Below are 18,547 nucleotides of genomic sequence, written 5' to 3'. Positions count from 1 at the left end.
CTGGGGGTTTCTGGCCTGGGGCAGAGGTGAGGAGTCCTATCTTCTCCAAGGGGCTCAGTTCAGGAAGGTTCAGTGCCCTGCCTGAGGACCCACAACCATCCATGCCCTCCATGCCAGGCTTGTACCATCACAGTTCTATCTTAGTGTAGTGGCCACTGGTCTCCCTGCCTTGCCAAGCATCCCTCTAACTTCTGTCTGCCACTTTCTTCATGTCAAGACACCCAGCTCTAAGCCTCCAGGCCTTTGCACCGGCTGCTCCCTGCCTGGAATACACTTCCTTCTCACTAAACTCCTCCTCTCTCAGGCAGGACCATGTGGTTCCCATCCCTGGCACAGAAAAGATGCCCAGCAAATGCCTGCTGAGTCTTCTAAGACAGGGCCTACCTCTGACTTTGCAGGCCTGCAGGTCTCCCCTGGCAGACTCTGAGGATACAAGTAGAGCAATGCAAGTTGGTAGAAGGAGACGTAGCAAGCAGAAGACAGAGGCACCAAAAGAAGTCTCGGCGACATGCTTCCCCCTCATCCCTATACCCCGCTCTACTCAATTTTCCTCCCAACTAGCTCTGAAAACACAAAATGGTGACATTCAGGAAGATCTCTCTCAAAGAACACCTACCAGCAGGAAGGCTGCCAACCTCCCCATCCTGCCCTCAGAACCCTGCCCCCACAATGGATACTTTAAGGCACACAGTAAGAACAGTGGCTAATAATCATAGTTATGAGATGTTTATCATCTGCACAAGAATTAGTGGCTATTGCAATGGCTAATGCAACCAAGTCCCTGGAGAGGATGTGATCCCTGACTTGGAGAGGCATGATGACCACCATCTGTGGGCCTTACGTCTACATCTTCTTTGACTCCCACAACAATCCTGCCAGGAACAATTTCACCATCTCCCCTTGTGCTGCTGAGGAAACAGATGTTCAGAGAGACTGAGGGATTCACTTATGTTCTATCTGCAAAGCGAGTGCAAACTCTACAAGTTTCAACCTCCGGAACCTGACATTCACAGCATCCAGTCTCACAGGTAACAAAAATATAAGCTCGCTTCAGCAAGACTGATGTACATATTCCCACAAGGTTTAGAAGTTACCACAGAAAGACGAATTTGTCCTCCTCCTAGCAGAATGTGACTACAGTGCTCTTTCACAAAGACCCTATCCCCAAACCACATCCCAAAGAACACCTGAAAAAAGCAGATTTTACCTCAGTCACTTCTACCCCTCTCAGAGCTGCTGGGCCTTGATGTTTGCAAGCACACTCATCACCTCTCCAGGCTGCAGGCTTTCCTGCCAGACCCTTTTCTGCTCTCACAGAGAGACCTGTGACATCACTTGCCCCTCAAATAGTCCCTTCCTCCCCCAGGATTGACCTCATCTGTAAAAGCAGGGGCGTGCATTAGGTCAGGAATGGCACAGGCTCCACTGGCTATGCCAATTCTGGTTGATTGGGAATGCCTGCCTGTGTTGAGAAGGATTCTGAAGCTGTGTTCAGACGCAATGGAAGAGGGCTATAATTGATTGACACTGTCTGCCATGGGCCCAGTGCAGGGGTAACTGTTAAGAGCAAGGTATCTGTTGTCCCTGGACAAGATAATTACCAAGGAAATGCTTTCAGATTCTATTTCCATGATGCAGAATCACTGTTCTTGATTCCCCACCAAAACCTCCCTCCTCTACTCTCCCTTGCAGATCCATTGACACTGGAACTTCTTAAGCAATGTTTTAAATCCAGTAAGATGAAAAAGCAATCATCTGCCTTACAGTCCACTGTCTTTCAAAAGACTGACCAATAAGGAACTCTAAATAGCTGTAAAATGCATACTGAGGGTTGCTAGGTTTCAGCCCAATTTTGCCACGTAAGTGCTATGTATCCTTAGGTAAGTCAATTTACTTCTCAGTCTCTGCTTTTTCTCCTGTAAAATGGGGATCAGAAGCCCTATTTTCTTTGCATTTAACCACAGCTGAACACTGCTTATCTGTCTCACCGATTCTGGGAGAAAACATACAACAGGAAGTACTGCCCATTTCCCAAACAAGGAAGCTGAGGCTGAGAGAGGTGGAAGGATTTGGCCCAAATCCTATAGTGAGTGAGGAGCAGGTCAGTGAATTATGCCTGGGTCTTATGATTAAAACCATAGCCCTCACCATCCCACTATCCTGCCTCCACCGAGGGCTGTGGCCATGCTCCACAAAGCCACGATGGGCTTTGGGGCCAGGGCTGCCTCTATGCGGAGACCCTCCCAGGAGATGATCAGGCCTTTAACCATTTTGCTGGACACAGCCACACATAAACTTCATTTAAACTGTATATGTTTTACAAGAATAAAAATTAAAAAAAAAAAAAATCCATGGGACTACACAACACAGTGAACCTTAAAGTAAACCACGGACTAAAATTAAAAGAAAGAAAGAAAGAAAGAAAGAAAGAAAGAAAGAAAGAAAGAAAGAAAGAAAGAAAGAAAGAAAGAAAACACGCACACACAAAACTTAGATCTGTAGTATGCACTAACTTGGAGAGTTACTTACCACCATAGGAGTTAATTTTTCAGAAACTTCAGCCACCTCCTCCCTTCAACTATGTCCCCTGAAAATGGGCTAGTGAGGAGTCCACTGAGCCACTAAGGAGTTCCCTATGATAAGCCTCAGTTGTCAAACTGCTGTGTTGTACTTCAAATACAAAAGCCACAGAATAAAACATTTAAAACTATTTTAAGCATGGGTTTTTAATTTCTGATTTCAGTTAAGTATATTTACAAGCAGGGGCTGATTTATAATCTGACTATAATCTCTTTCCTGAGATTGAGGAAATAGAAATAAAATAACTCAAATAGAAAATAAAGACACTGGAAGTCTACAAGGGCAGAAATGGGGTATTAGTATCACAGAACTTGGAAAGGGGATGGATGGAAGATTGCGTGGAGGGAAAAACCCACAAAATTTCAACAAAAAAGAAATTTACTACAAATATATTATATTTCATTATAGAAAACAGATGGGGGGGGCAATCCCATTGCTCTAGCATAATTACTATTATATCATTCTATACCAAAACTTTTTAACTGTAATAATTTTAGAATGGCAACCTTACTAAAAAGAAATTGAAGCTTCTACTTTGGCCTTTTTAAACAGAGGCAGTGTAGCAGAACAGAAAAACAGGGAACCAGGACTTCAAATCTTGACTAAGCTGTGTGACTGTGGGCTAGTCACTTCACCTCTCTGTTCTATCACCTCTAAAAATAGCAATAACAACTACAGCCCAGTCTCCCTCAGCAACAGAAGCAGCAACAGGGTTTCGTGAACGGTGAAACATGAAAGGAAGATAACAATGAATAGAGAATGCTGAAGAAGCCTTTTCTTGATGCCTTAGGATTACTATGGAACCAATAATAAGTATTCAAAAGTGCTGATGTTAAGACAAAATCACTTGCAGTGCTCTCATTACCACACCTCCTAACACGGTGCCCTTGGCTCCTACAGGGTGAGCAAAGCTGTTGCCTCAGACCTCACTGGGCTCACCAAGACGGGCCAGATCTCGCAGACCATGCCAGATATATCCCGTACCCCTCTTGTTCCCTCAATATACGACACTCCCATCTCAGGGTCTCCACAGTGCCCTTCCCAGCTCCGCCCCTGACTGCTTCCTGCCCATGCTGCCACCTGCCCAGAGATGTGACCCCCATCCTCTCTGAACAGGTTCCTCTCAGCACCTTATTTATTTCCTTGAGAGCTCTTATCACAATCAGATAGCATCTTTATCTGTTACCTGCTGGGATGGGGACTCAAGCTGGGTGGAAGCTCCACGAAGAAAGAGACCAAGTCAATCTTGTTGCTACTCTCCCTCTGGCAACCAGCACAGTGCCTGGCACTTTGAGTCCATGAATGGCTGACTGTTCAGAAAGGGGTGCGGGGGTGGGGTGGGGAGAAGCTGGCACTGATGAACCCGAATCCTCTTCCCCTGGACTGTTCCCACACACTGTTGTGCATGCCCTCTTTGAAAAACCTGCTGGGACAGCAGTAGCAGTGGTAGCCCTGCTTTTATTAGGTGCTGTCAGAAAAGCCCCCACTTCTCTACCCCACCCTGGCGGGCAGCCAGACACCTCCTGACAATTCCACACCCCTATGCAGGGCAATGGCCACGTCATCAAGTGTGGGAAGCTTGGGAGGGCATGAAAGAGGTTCAGGAGAGCCCGGAACAGCCACATTTATGCAAACACAGCACACTCAATGACAGGCTCCTCTTCACGGATGCCAGCAGGGAAACTGCCACCAGGGAGTGATGACCCTGAGCACATGAACCCTGGCTCTGGCTCCCTCCGTGTGCCCCACAGACTCCGATGGCCCTGGGCAGACTTCCCCTGCCTCCCCTCCCCTCAGAAGCTGTCCACCTGAAGCCTACCCAGTTTTTAAGGTCAACCCCTCCCCCTAAAGCCTGCCTTGATTTACTCCACGTTCCCCACCAGAGCTCTGCACTTGGTAAACAGCCATGAAAGACTGACTCCCCTCCAAACACCCACCCAGTTCAGCTACATCTTGACAGGCAAGGAACCTATTCAATCTCTAGTTATTCCGGGTCTTTTCTCCCCTTGGATAGCAAGGACGGTGGCAGCCAACATTTGTTATGTACTTCCCCAGTACTGGGCACTGTGCTCCGTGCTTTGCAAGCACTTTCTCTCTTGCCCTCATGTGGAGACAGCCATCAGGTAATATCATTTCTATTTTGCAGATGAAACTGAGGCCCAGAGAGGTTAAGCAGTTTGCCAAAGTCTGCAGCTTCTAGAGGGCAGCCCCAGATCTGAACCCAGCAGGCCAGCTCTGGAACAACATTCTTCACCGCGGGTCTGAGCAACCTCTGGCCGTGGACTTCTCCCCACAGGCCTGGCTCGGCTGCACATAGTCAGGCTCTGTAAATTCCACCTTCCTGCGTTCCGGGAGCAGCATAGCTGGGTGTGGATCACCTATACAGCCACCCCACAAATGGCTTCCTGGTCCCTATTGTGTGCTCAGCGTCAGCACTCAGGGAAAGGACTTGAACCTGACACTGGCTCTGTGCTTGGGGACCTTGTGACGTGCAGGCGAGAGGAGAGGTAAACAAAAACCATATTGTTGAAGCAACAAAGTTGATACCGTATCTGCTTTGGCAAGTCTGAGAATTTCCTTAGAAAAAGCACAGAGAAGCAGGAACTTGAGACCCCAGCTGGTTAGATAACAGCTAATCTGTGACATACACAGGCCAACTAAACCTGGTGTTATGATACTCTCACCAGCTCCCATGGACCAAAATCAATACCACCGAAGAGCAGTCTGGAAGGAACTCCTTCCTGCCAAAAGCCTAAAGAGGAGCCTGAGGTCCAGGGTGGGCAGGGTCTCTGCAACAGAGTGAGACACTACGGCTCCCTACCCTGTGTCCTCTCCAAGCTGCTGGCAACTGGGACTGGGACCAGTACGAAAAGGCTTTCAAGCCATCTGTGTCCTGAGAAGAAACCGCCGGGGGCTGAGGTAAGTGCCCACAATGACAGAAAGTGAAGTCTCTCTTCACGGTGGGAGCAGTAGCTGGCTCTTACCTTTTGGGAGGCTGGAACCGTTCTGTGAAAGTTGGATTCAAGAGACCAGGATTTCTTTCCCAGGCCCACAGAGGCCCAGCTCCAGCTCAGCCCTGCCCCGGAAGGACGGGAGTTTAAAAGGCAGCAGCTCCCCATCTGGGGCCCAGGCTGGGACCACACCCGGGTGAGGCTGACTTCACCAGGGAACCCGTCCGACAGGCTGTCTCCCAGGCAGCAGCGGGCCTGGCCCCCCGCCTGTCTGCGCCTGGCGCCTCTCGGTGGCAGGGCCCCTTCTGGCCCCCACCCCGCTCCTAATAAGGCCAAGGCCGGCTCGGGCTGGGGTTCCCCATGTCTACCCCAGCCTGGGCTGCGTTTGAAGCAGCTGCTTCCTGCTTCGCCTTTTCCTTTCACTTTGGTTTTTAACCTCAAAGCGAAACTAAAGACTGGGAGGAGATGAGAAAGATGGTGAGAGCTAGGGACAAGCGGGAGGGTTGGGGATCCAACACTTGGTTTCTAATCCCAGTAAGGCTGCTGACTCACTGAGAAACTTGGGAGGAGGTCCTCAACTTCTCCAGGTCTCCGTTTCCCCATTCTAAAGCAGGAGGAAGGAACTGGGCTAGTAATTTAAACGCCATTTCAACCAGAAAAAAAGTCCCTTTCCTCATTCCTGCTGCCACAGGGGGCTGAAAAGGAGCTACAGGGATGGCCTATGGGGGCCCCAAAAGGGAATTCCTGGAGACTTGGGGGAGGAGGCAAAACTGGTTGCAATGTAGAGACCTTCCCGGTGTCCCGAACTATCTGTCAGCTGAACCTCTTTATCCTGGGTCCCAGAGGCTCCAGCAACCGGGAATAGAGCAAATTCAGGACCCTGCTAAGCACAAGCTAGACCTGTCCTGGCAGAGCAAAAAAACCCACCAACAGCTGCCCTAAAACTCCCAGGCCAAGGGCTGACAGGCCATCTGCTAAGACTGGCAGCGGTCCATCCAGGACTGGGCCAAACTTTGGACTCCCCCTGATGACTGCAGGTTGCCTCACAAAGTGTTTAGCTAGGACCACTGTACTCTGTTTTATGGATTTTTTCCATTGGCTGCTCACGGAATCTTCCCACCTCAGTGGGAAGTGACCTGAGTCTCAAGTCACAGTGGGAAATGACCAGAGAAAGGCAGGGATGATCCTTTTCACCTTTCAGATGAGGAAAACTGAGGCTCAGAGAAGGGCAGGGACATAGTGGCCAAGCCAGCACTGAGATTCAGGAGCTCAGTAAATATCTGTCAGATGAATAGCTCCCTGGCCCAGCTGTTGCCAAGCAGGTGCAGCACATACCAGAGAAGCTCAGGAAGGAGAAATGAGCATGGGAGGGGGGCACCGCTCCCTGGAGACCAAGTCACAAACAGGTCCCAAGGTACCTGGACATAGCACTCTTTCCCCCAACCCTGGCTCCACTCCTGCCACCCCTCCAGCCCATTTCTTCCTCTCTCCCTTCACTTCCACCTATCTGTACCTTATTCTGGAGAGACGCCTCCTTGGCCAAGGACTGCTGAGGGACACTGGCCAAGCTCCTTAACATCTCTGGCCTTGCTCCAGCTGTAAAACTCTAGACTGGATTAGAACAATGTAGAACCCTGGTTTCTTAACTAAGGAAATGTATCAGAATTGGGGGTGGTGGGGGGACGAGATGAGATTTTTAAAAAGTATATATTTTCAGATTTCTCAGAATGGAAGAGGAGATAATTTGAAAATATCTAACAAAATTTTAAGCGCACAGACTCTGAGACAGCAATCCCACTCGTAGGAACTGCTATGGCTACCCATGCACACAGGCATAAAGACGTACACAGATGGATGTTCTCTGCAGCACTGTTTATAGAAGCAAGACAGGAACAACCTAAATGTCCTTCAGTAGAGGACTGCAGACACAACTTTATCCATCGGGAGAATACCACACGATCACGAAAAAAGGAGGCCATGGACCTGGGTGTGCCCATAAAGAATAACCTACCACAGAGACTGGCATGAAAAACTCAAGGTACAGAACAGGACGAAAAGAATATGCTACCTTTTATATTATAAAAGGAATGTTAACTGACATACCTGCCTGTGTATATACAGAGTTTTCTGGAAGAAAACATCAAAACTGTTCACAGTTATCTCTGGAGACTAGGAGTCTAGGTGAAAGAGTAATTTTTTCATTGGGTACTTTTTTTTTTTTTAAACCAAGTTTGAAATTTTTAACTACAGAGATGTACTGCTTTTTCAATAAAAATATTTTTATGTAAAAAACAGCTCAAGCAAAATGCACATAGAGAGCCGCCCCGCAGACCTCAGGAATCAGATGCTCCGGGGGCAGGGTCTAGGCACCATTTTGAAAAGTCTACTCAATGGCTGCTGGTCTAGCCTTATAGAAAAGGCTATCAGCCTCTGAGGACAGACTGAGGCAGCATTGACACCATGGGGTCCTGGGATGGGAGAAAGTGTCATGGCAGACTCTGACAAAACACTTGACCTTGAGGCATAGGAAGGATTTGAAGAAGGTTTTCAATGTTAAACAGCCAGAGCTGGGAGGAGAGGGTGCCCCCCAGGAAGAGGGGGGAAATGAGTCAGGCTGGTAAGACAGGGAAGGGGAGGAATGTCTCCCTCCACGTGTGATCCTAGCAAATCCCTTCTCCCCTGGATTTCTGCCATACTCATGGGATGTGAAGGGGCTGGGCCAGAGTCCTTTCCAGTCCTGACATCCTAGGATCCACCTTTATTTCATCTCATTTAATATTAAAGGAGGTAGGGAGGGTCCCTAGCCCAGCACACGGCCCTAGGGTTCCACACCTGTGCAGACTGTAATCAAATATTCCTATTTCAAGGCTGCAGAAAATTTGGGCCAGGACCTCATCAGGTACAGCAGCTCTGGGGCACCTGCCCCTGGGGAGAAGCAGCAGATGGCCTTCTGCTGAGATGAACTTCCTCACCTTCTTGTTAATAATTAAATCATTACTGGAGCCCTCTTTTGTCACTTTGAAAATGCAGTTTTCAGAAACTTGCCAGTGAGGCCTGCCTTACAACGATGCTCCAGGCTGAGGGCTCATAGGCCACGACCATCTAACCTCTAGATCTAAGCCCCTGTCTGCAGAAAAAGGGCCCATGATGGGGATCAGGAGACTGTGGGCTCTGGGAAGGCAAAACCAAGTCTCTTCTGACTGTGACTGCATCCCAAAGGCCAGCCCACTGCCTGGCACACAGCAGGCATTTAATAAATATTTGTTGAATAAATGAGCAGCTTAGCCACTGAATCCAAGTAAGCGATCCTGGTCAAGTCACTTTCTAGCACTGAACTTCAGTTTCCCCTTCCAGAAAATGAAGATGTCAAGACCTCCCAGGGTTGCATAAGGATCAATTGAGATGAACTGCTCTGCAAACAAAAATAGGCTAAACAAATATGAAGGATTCTGAACCAATGTGCCAAAGACAAAACAAAACGAATGAATGAGTATACACGAGAATGAACAAACACAACATTAACAGTAAAGCATTAACCAAATGAATCACTACAACTGAAAGGACAGCACAGGTCAGTCTAGCTCACTGTTCTCATGTCCAAAGAGTATTTCTCAGGCTGTTCCAAAGGAGCACATAAGTCTGGATTTTAGTGTGAAAAACATGGTTACTATTACAATCGTACCCTGTACACAGTGGGGCTCAAAGTACTTGTCAAAGTAGACTGGCATATGGGATTCCTCAGGGTGTTTACTGCAAGCAAGGGAGGAGAGGGGGTGAAGGAAGCATGGAGGCTGTGCCCCCTGCCCAAGGCCAAGCTGGTGTGGTGGGTGTGTGCTGCACCCGGAGGGGAGAAATGACTGGCTGGGCGACCTTGGCCAAGCCATCCATTTCTGTTTCCCATGGGCATCCCTGGCTGCAGCCTTGGAAATTGGAACCAGGCTCCCTTGCCTGGCTCAGCCTCTCTCGTGTTGAGCACCTTGGGACAAGTCCCTTCCTGCCTCTGTGGGTGACTGATTCCTCCAGCTGGGCAGGGAACACCCTCTCTGGTGGCAGCTGGCTGGCTGCGAATTCAGTGGGCCCAGCTGTGGACATGGGACGTGCCCACTGCTGGACTAGACAGTGCAGCACAACTAGGAAGGCTTCTCGCTGCCCAGCTGTAAAATTGCTGGTGTGGAAGTTCCTCCCTCCCTCAATCCTGCCACCTGTCTTCAGAAAGCAGGGGATGGGGGCTTTAAGGGATGTATTCATGTGCTCCCAATTCAAGGGGCAAGTAGGTTCAGCTCCCTGGAGTCCTGGAGCAAGGGTTCCCTTTTTAAGAAGCAGAGCTTAACAGGGGAAGAGCCAGGGTTTGGAGTCAGCCAGCCTTGGGTCTGAGTCATATTCCCCTTATTTGTAAATTGGAGATGGTAAGTCCCCCTGCCTTGGGCTTGTTTAAGGATTTCATGAGTGTCCGTGGAGCCCCTGGCACAGAGCCTGGCATACAGCAGGTGCACAAGAATGTGCTCAGATGCACAAAGAGCACCACCTAAAGTCTTTCCCTCTGTTCTACCAGGTCCCCAGCTGGCCTCACAGGCGTGAGTAGCCTTGGTACAGCATCCTCCACTACCCAGACTGGCCCTTCCCACTACCGTGGGCCCTATCCAAACCTCATCCTCTTCTCTCATCTGGATGTTTAAAGCCTCCTCTCCCTGTCATCATTCTTATTCATTCCAATTCACTCGGCTGGATTGATCTTCCTGAAAAAGTCCTTCACTTGTGCTGTAAAACCTTCCATGGCTCCTCAAAGCCTCAGCTTTTCAGCTGGTGTTCCACACTGTCTGCAACCTCCTGGTCCCTCCCAGATTTTCTATCCAGAGCCCTGATGCATCAGCAAAACTAGTCTACTTCCCATTTCCCTAAATGCATGCTTACCTACCTACCTCTGCCTAAGCACAAACCATTCCCTGGAATGTTAGCCTCACCCTCTGCCTACGGGAATCCACCCCCCTGGAGAAGGTGTTTGTTTCCTCTGGCTGCAGGCTAACTTCTTTCTCAGACAATGCTTCTCCTCAGCAGAGACTTAATTACATACTGTCACCCACTCTCAAAATTGTGGGTCTTGTCTCCCTCTTCAGACCCTAAGTTCTCAGGGCAGAGGCCCTGTCTGTCTCTTCTTCCCTGTTCTCCCAGAGCTTGGCCCAGGGCTGGGAGGGCAGCTCCCGGTCAGAAAGTGTTTTCCAAGCCCAATACAGCTCCAGGCTGAGCCCACACCAGCTCTGACCACTTGGAACCACCTTCTGTGCTCTTGTCCTTCGGGAAAACTGTTCAGTGGCCAAACCAGGACTCTGTGCTCCCATTTTTTTCTCCGGCTGGTGATCCAGGCCAGCAGCGTAGAGAAGCGTGGGGGGGGGGGGGGGGGCCTGGGCAGAGGGCAGGGCTATGGCTGTAATCTAGCCCTGGCATGGCTTTGCTCTGGGATCCCAGGAACGCCCCTCCCCTCCTCTGAGCCTGCTGCCTTGCTGTGAAACAAGAAACAATCATCTTTTAGCTCTAGAATTCAGATTTTATTTGTCTTTGAGGTAGCCTTGGTACCCAGGAGTGGTTGGGTGAGGAACAGGCTGATTCCAACACAGGCTAAGTGAGGAGCGGCAGCCACAGCCAGGACTGGGAACCTGGGAACCCGAGAGACATGCACACATCCCCTCATCAACTTTGTTAAGTTCCCGTTGATGGCTGGACTTCATCTTGCCCAGGTGTTCAGTTCCCCAGCCCTCGCCCTGGCCAGGTCTGACAGTCTCTGCCAGGGCTCAGTAAAAAGAGGGTAACTTGTTTCCAGAAACAACCAATCCTGCCTGAAGCAGAGACAATGCAGATAACTGCTATTTCTTAAGGGGCCTTTACTGTGAGTTCTTCCAGCCCAATTTGATAGCAGAGAAAACTGAGGCCGAGAGTTAACCAGTCCAAGGTGGGCCCAAGTCAGGCTGTGTGTTTCAGCTTTTCCCAGAATGTAGCCTATGGGCTTTCGGAACCAGAATCCTCCAGAGGGCTTGTTTAAAAAGTTGATTCCTGTCCCCCAAAAGATTCTTTGGAAGTGGAGCTCAGAATTCAGACTTTTACAGATGAGAATCCAGAATTTTATAGAAGAGGAAAGTGAAGCAGAGGGCTGAAGCAATCTGCCATTTCAGCAAGAATGGACCTGGGACTGAATTCATAGTCTGACTCATTCGGCAACCAGAGACCTCCTGGAGGAGGTGGCATTTGACAATGTGGGCTGGGCAACAAGCACTCAATGCAGCTGTGCTTCTTGGGGAGTGAAAAACAGATGCGGAGCCGGCGCAGCAGCCTTTCCCCCAAGAGCCCAGGGATACACATTCGTGAGCCCATCTGAACTTGTGGCCTGAAAGCCTGTGGTGCATGGAGGCTACAGCCAGGTCTCCCAGGGGCCCTCTGGGCGTGTCTGGATGCTAGTCAGAATGAGAAAGCTAAGTAAGGGAGGTGGTGATTCAGTCCCACCCAACCTCAAGCTAACCCCATTTAAAACTGAGATGAGATCAGAAGCTGGGGAAATGTCAAGCAAATCCTCCTTGCAGAACAGATGGCAGACCCAGAGAAGGCGGTCTGAGGTAGTATGCTACCAGGCAGAAGCAATAAACTTGGAGAAAAGCTGTGGGTGAAAAAGTCAAGAGGCCTGGGCTCTAAACTCGCCTAATACTACCTTGCTGCAGGTCCCTGCCCATCTCTGCGCCCCCATTCATCATTCACCTGGGAAATGTGAAGAATTTCACTGGCTTCTGACTTCCTCCCAGGACTGCAGTGAGGAACAATGGTCAGGAAGGAGCCAGGCAGGCAGATTACACAATGCCCCCACATAGCACGTGAGAGATTAGAGGGTTACTCCTACTGTTCATTAGAACAGTCAGAAGGTACTTTCCTTATTACCTAAACTCCAGTCACAGGAGTTGCGGGGGAGAGGTAGGGCCTCCGTCTTGTTCCCAACAAAGAGAAAAGTGACCCAGACATTATTAGGAGGAGAAAGCTCTTATTTATTAAGTGCCTACTATATACCAGGTGTTTTTAATAAATATATTCTCACTTAATCCTCACCAAAATCCTACAGTATAAACATGATTAATTTGCATTTGCAGATGAGGAAACTAAAGCTCAAAGGAAGCAATTTCCCAAGAATACATAGGCAGTGTGTGATGGAGACCAATTAAAGCCAGATGCTTTACAACTCTCCAGAATAGTTTAAGTTAAGGGGGATCTGCTCCTTAAAGGCTTGGTAAAATTAAGCCTTTGCTATTTTCACACCACCAAAGAAAGATGAGCTTGGAGACGCCCAAGTTTTCAGACATGCATTCTTGGTCTTGGACTCTCTGAACTGAAAACGTTTTATGTTGTATACATACACCACATCCAAATCACTGGGCCTCATTCATCTCCAATTCCCACAGTCCCAGTCTGGCACACAATAGGGCTCAGTAAACATCTGATGAACTGAAGACACAGGAAAGGCCACTGGAGCCAGAGGTCAGGCCCTTACCCAAAGAAGGCCCAGAGCACGGAGCCAGGAGGAGGCTGGCCTAGGATCTGGGTTACTGAATTCTGAGCTAGTCTATTTCCCAAGATGACACAGAGCCCCCAAACTGTGAGGATTTCAAAATAACTTAAAAGACTTCACTTAAGCCGAAGTACTTACAAACAGGCAGTGGGCGTGCAGCGCCTGGGTCAGTGGCATGCCTTGTAGGAGGGTGAGCCCAGGCCTGCCCATTCTCAGGCTGGGCCATCGGCTCTGCTGTAATCTCCAGCAGTGCCCACCCCTCCCTTTCTCAACTATCAGACTTTTTGGCCAAAGCCTCAGCCCTTGCCCCAGCCTCCCACCACAGTCTCTCCCAGCTTCATCCAGTTCCACAGTACTCTCTACAGGCTGAGCTGTCCCAAAGACCAGCTCTGCTGGGGCTACTTCTCCCCTCGAATGGCTTCAGCACTCTCCAAATTCAGACTGCTCTACCCTCCAAGACATGGCTGCAGCTAACGTGTCCAACTCTATTTCCATGTACCTTCTTCAGGTTTATTCACTATTTCTGCTATACACCTGTTGTCCTGGCCTCTGTGTCTTTGTTCATACAGTTCCCATGGCCTGGAAAGCCATTCTCATTCCCTCATCTCTGCTGTCCAAATTCTATACAATATCCCAGCCCAGTTCGAACACCATCTCCTCCTGGCAGTCTTTCTGATCCCAGACAGGGCCTCTCTCCTATTAAACCCCCAGCATGGCATTAACATCCATCTGCAGCATTCAGCACGTTCTCCTTCTTAATTTTGTGATCAAGTATACCGTTAACAGGTGAGATGAGACCCAGGTAGAAATAGGTGCTTTTCAGTTAACCTAGGATCCTCAAATGTCAGAGCTGGAGGGTCCCAAGAGACCATGGCATCCAACTCGAATTTTCAGATGGAAAAAGAGGCCCAGAGTGAGGAAGACACTTATCTGAAGTCACACAGCATCTCAGTATGAGCCAGGAATAGAACCTTGGCATTCTGCTTCACAGAATTTCTTCAGGGAATTTCTTTCGATTAGTCTCAGGACAAGGATTATTATTTCCATTTTACAGATAAGGAAGCTGAAGCCCAGGGGGAAGTGAATTCCTTGAGAGTGAGCGAGAATGGGGGGAACTGATCCTCTCCTTCCAGGCCAATAACCATGCTCTTCCTCCTCCCACTCAAGTCATCTATATAATGTTCTGAGCATGTGTATGGGGCACACAGTAAAAGGCTGATGGGTGTTAGAGATTGTCATTATACTCCAGCGGGAAAGTGAAACCAGCCTGACAACGTCCTCTTCAGAGCAGTGCCATGGAACAGGACCCAGGACATTGGCTTGAAACTCTGTGGGTCCCCAGTAGATACCTGTCCTCTAGGCCTCAGTCTCCTCATCCGGAAGACAACGGGCTCATTTCCTTCTTCCAAGAACTGAGACATGCTAAGCTCCTTGACAGCAGACCCCAGCTGTCTGTGGAGCCCCTCTCAGCTGGGGCCTTTTGTTCCCTGACTCAATGGGAAAGCAGGAAAAGCAGCCTGCGCTCACAACTGCAAATGGATTGACTTATTCTCTACGAACTCAAGCTAGGCAGGGCCCACCTTCAAAACAAAGAGGGAGCCTATGGAACATGGAAAATCCAACAGTCTCCCAGCACTGGGTACACCTCCCTATTTTTATAAACTTGACAAAAAGGAACATAAATGAGGGACAGCCAGCTCTCTCCTCTATGGGAAGGGCAAGCTCTGCCACAAACTAGCTGTGTTGCCTCGAGTAAGGTACTTTCCCTCTCTGGGGCTCAGTTTAAAACAGGCTGACAGTTCATAAGCATGTCTACAAAACATTACATTTACTCTTCATGACAACCCTGTGAGGCCAGCACAATCATTCCCTTTTTTACAAATGGGGATGCTGAGGCTTGGAGAAGGAGAGGTTCACTCAAACTCACGCAGCCTGAAGCTGGCAACCAAGGTCCCAGAGGTTTTAGACCTCTAAACCCGCCTCAGGTGGTCAGAATAAAAACAACTGCTCCACCCACCCACGTCCCCCACCATCCTGAATGGAGATCAGTAAGACCAAGGCAGCACACAGTACCTTGGTCATGTGCCACTCTGGTGGCCTGTAAAGTTCTGGCCACAAACCCCACAGCCCAGCTGCTTAGAAGGCCGCACCCCCCTGCAAAATTTCATTACTCAAGTTGGCAAGAACTCACCCTCCACCCCCAGCCTGGTCTAAATAAACACCCAAGTGATATCACATCCTGCCGGCTCCAAAATAGCCTAGGCCTGCCCACAAGCAATCACAAAGTGGCAGGGCATGCAGGGCCAAGCGGGCAGGAGTTCCCAGCCTGTGGCACCCCCTCCCCTCACGCACACTTAAGCAACTAAAGCAAAAGCCTCAGAGCAGGAAGGCCCCCCACTCCCACCTCAGCCAGACAGCCTGGTCCCTCACTCCCCAGCCTGCTTTGTTGGGAGCCCCAGTCTCCTGCCCCAGTGCCAGCCCTTGCCCCAGCACCAGCCCCATGGAGCCATGGCCGCGGCCAGCCTGCGGGCGGACTCCGGCCCGACCCGGACACCCCACCACTCACATTGCTTCAAGAGCTCCAGACACAAAGCCATGAGGGCCGGATGGGGTCAGAGACCCAGGGACCGGCAAAGACAGAAAGAGGGAGAGGGAGAGACACGGGAGCAGAGAGAAGGGGAGACAGGGGATGGGGGGCAGAGAAAGCAATGGGGACCAAGAGCCTGGGGCAAAGAGACAGGCTCCAAAGGGGGCCTTCAGTGCAAGAGTCAGAGTGGTGAGACCACTGAGACAGATGTGGATGCAGAGGGAGGGACAGAGAGAGCAAAGCAGGGGGCTGTGACCCAGAGAAATGGGGGTGCTCAGAATGCCTCAGAGAGAACAGGCATACAGCAACCTGCAGCAAACCAAGGGAAGGCAGAGAGGGACTCTGAAGTCAGGGAGATATTGGGGGTCCTCTAGGAGGAGACCCCAAGGGATCCAAAAGGTCCCAGCAGATATGGGGGATACTTAAAAGAGAAAACCCTGAGGAATGGGGGCTCAGGAGACCACCCCCAGGTGTTGGGGTACAAACTGAAGGGAGGCTCTCCAAAGGATGTGTGGGAAGCTTGAGGGGAGCCCTGGAGGAGTGTGAAGGGTTTCAGAAGGGGTGGGGGGGGGCCAAAAGACCTGGGGGGGAACACTCTGCGGGGGAGCCCCGAAGAATGGAGGCGCTCAGAAAGGGAGGCTCTGAGAGGAGCGCTTTGAGCAGAGACCCCGAGATCGGGGAGCTAGGGAGGGGCTGCGGGGGAGCACGAGCGCAGAGACAAAGAGACAGCGAGCCACGGAGAGACAAAGCGGGAGGAGCGGGGAGACGAACGAAAGGGGAGGGCGGCCGGACAGACGGACGGAAGCGCAGGAGGGTGGGTAGGTGGACGGACGCACGGACGGACGGACGGACTGGAAGGAGGGCGGGGTCAGGGACGGGCGGGGGCGGCACCCGTCTCCTCGCGGGGCCGCGGCTGCTCCGGGCGGCGCTGGGCGGGCCCCGGGCGTCCGGGCGGAGGAGGCGGCAGCGGCGATGTGGACCGGACAGACGGACGGAGTGACGGGCGAACTGGCGGCAGCTGCGGCCAGGGGCGGGCACTCACCCTCCTCCCTCACGCGGCCCGACCCGGCCCGAGGCTCCGGTTTTGTACGCCCGAGGGGCGGGGCCTCTGGGTTAAAGCCCCGCGCCTGCCCCGCCCCACCCCGCCCCTCGCGTCAGCCGCGCGCGCGCGCGTCGCCCAGGACGCCCGGGGACGGGCGAGGGCGCGCGCAACCCGGTCGGCACGTGGCCTGTCATGCGCGCGCGCGGGGCTTCAGTCCAGCCCACGCCCAAGCAGACCGACGCTGCAAGGGAGCGCGCGCCCACGTCGGCACGCGCATGCCTGAACCCGGGGGCTCCGCCCCTCGAACCGCCCCGCCAAACCGGTTCCAGCTAGAACGCGACGCATGCTCGGTACGAGAGCCTGGCCGGGAAGAGATTTCCGAACAGTTCGCAGCCGCGAAACCCCGCGGTAACGGGGGGAAACTGAAGCTTAGAGAAACAGCCTGAGGGTTCTTCTCATTTCTACATAGTGAAATTAGCCCTTAAGTACTATCTACTCTACGTCCTAAATGGCTCCAGTTGTCCACTCCGCTCCATCCCCGCTTTCCTGCCCTCATCAGGAATCTTACTGCTAGGTTCACATCCCGGTGACCTTGGATGAGCGGCTCATGCATCCTCCCTGAGCCTTCTTTCCTCCTGGATAAAAAGAAATAACAAGCGCTCCCGTGGTGTCTTGGAGGGCAGAGTGCCTAGCACCGAGCCCGGCTGGCAGACGGGGCTGCCTAAACCGATAAACCTCCATTCCCTTTCTGACTGATCACCGCCCCCGCGCCCCTTCTGCCCAGTTCCTCGCTTCGAGTCCTTGCTCTCTCAATCCTGGTCCTGCAGCTTCCTCGCAGACCTCATCTCCCCAGGCCGCACCTACAAGTGACCCCTCTGCCATCCACGGACCCAACTCCTTTCTCCAATCTGCCTCGCTGAGTGGCCGCGGGCAAGTTCCGTCCCCTCTCTGTGCATGTTTTCTCAACTGTAAAATAGAGAATTTTAGGCATATCATAGGGGTTGTTGTAAGTACTGAAAAAGATGATACAGTGTTTCCCATATCATTGTCATGATTTTTGCATAAAGGTAAAATAACAACAAAGCAATTGAGGTTTACTGAGCCATTTTGATGCCAGGCACTGTGGTAAGCACTTTGAAAGTATGCATTCACTTCATCCTACTTGGTAGTATAACTTTAAATTGATTTACAAGTGTAGCCCCTGGTTGACCCCTGGTATTGAGATTACTGGGGCACTGACTGAAATGCAGATTCCTGGGCCCCAGCCTGGGCAGTCTCAATTAGAGTTTACATCTTGCCAAGTTTGAGAACCGCTGGACCAGGGATTCCAGCATTCCCTTCCAGTGGTGATGTGTTAGGGTCCCAAGAGACATGGAGCACCGACTGTGTACAAGGCAAGGACTAGATCCTTGCCCCAAGAGTCCCCAAGCTGGAGTGGAGATCTGGTCCCCTGCCCTGCAATCCTTGGCCTGGGCCCCAAGATTGCTCTCCTGGAGGTGTGGGGGCTTCTAAGTCTTTCCCAACTTTCCCTATAGGGACTGTCCTGCCCCACCCCCCAGATGGAATATAGGGGAGTGGCGGCTCTCTCCTCTCTATGTGGTTGCATAACAATCCCTTCCCATCACCCTTCACTGCTTTCCTTCCCTCACACTATACATCCACCCCACCAAGGAATCCTGTTGGCTCTGCTTTCAGAACCCATCCAGGATCCAGCTCCTTACCATCACCTCTCTCACTGCCACCCTGTGTAAGCCACCACCATGGCTCCCTGCGTTACCACAGTACCCTCCTATCTGGCATCCCCACTTCTTGACGCTTCACTGGAGGCTCCACACAGCGGCCTGAGT

At 51.2% G+C, this 18,547-nt stretch overlaps 1 protein-coding gene across 8 annotated transcripts in view; it reads right to left on the bottom strand.

The window, feature by feature from the left end:
* DLGAP4 (DLG associated protein 4) overlaps positions 1-18,547 on the bottom strand; it is a 141,519-nt gene that overhangs the window by 54,841 nt on the left and 68,131 nt on the right. The window contains exon 1 of one of the 8 annotated variants that reach the window (XM_037811009.1): positions 15,638-16,517. The exons of the other annotated variants lie outside the window; for them this stretch is intronic. Coding sequence (XP_037666937.1) covers positions 15,638-15,668 — 31 coding nt within the window. The 5' untranslated portion in view covers positions 15,669-16,517. Of the gene's footprint in view, positions 1-15,637; positions 16,518-18,547 lie in introns of those variants that run through there. 8 annotated transcript variants of the gene reach the window in all.

This window comes from Choloepus didactylus, chromosome 19 (genome assembly GCF_015220235.1).
Source record: "Choloepus didactylus isolate mChoDid1 chromosome 19, mChoDid1.pri, whole genome shotgun sequence".
NCBI lineage: Eukaryota > Metazoa > Chordata > Mammalia > Pilosa > Megalonychidae > Choloepus > Choloepus didactylus.
The sequence above is the reverse complement of the archived record's forward strand: the minus strand, read 5'-3'. Positions and strand labels throughout refer to the sequence as shown.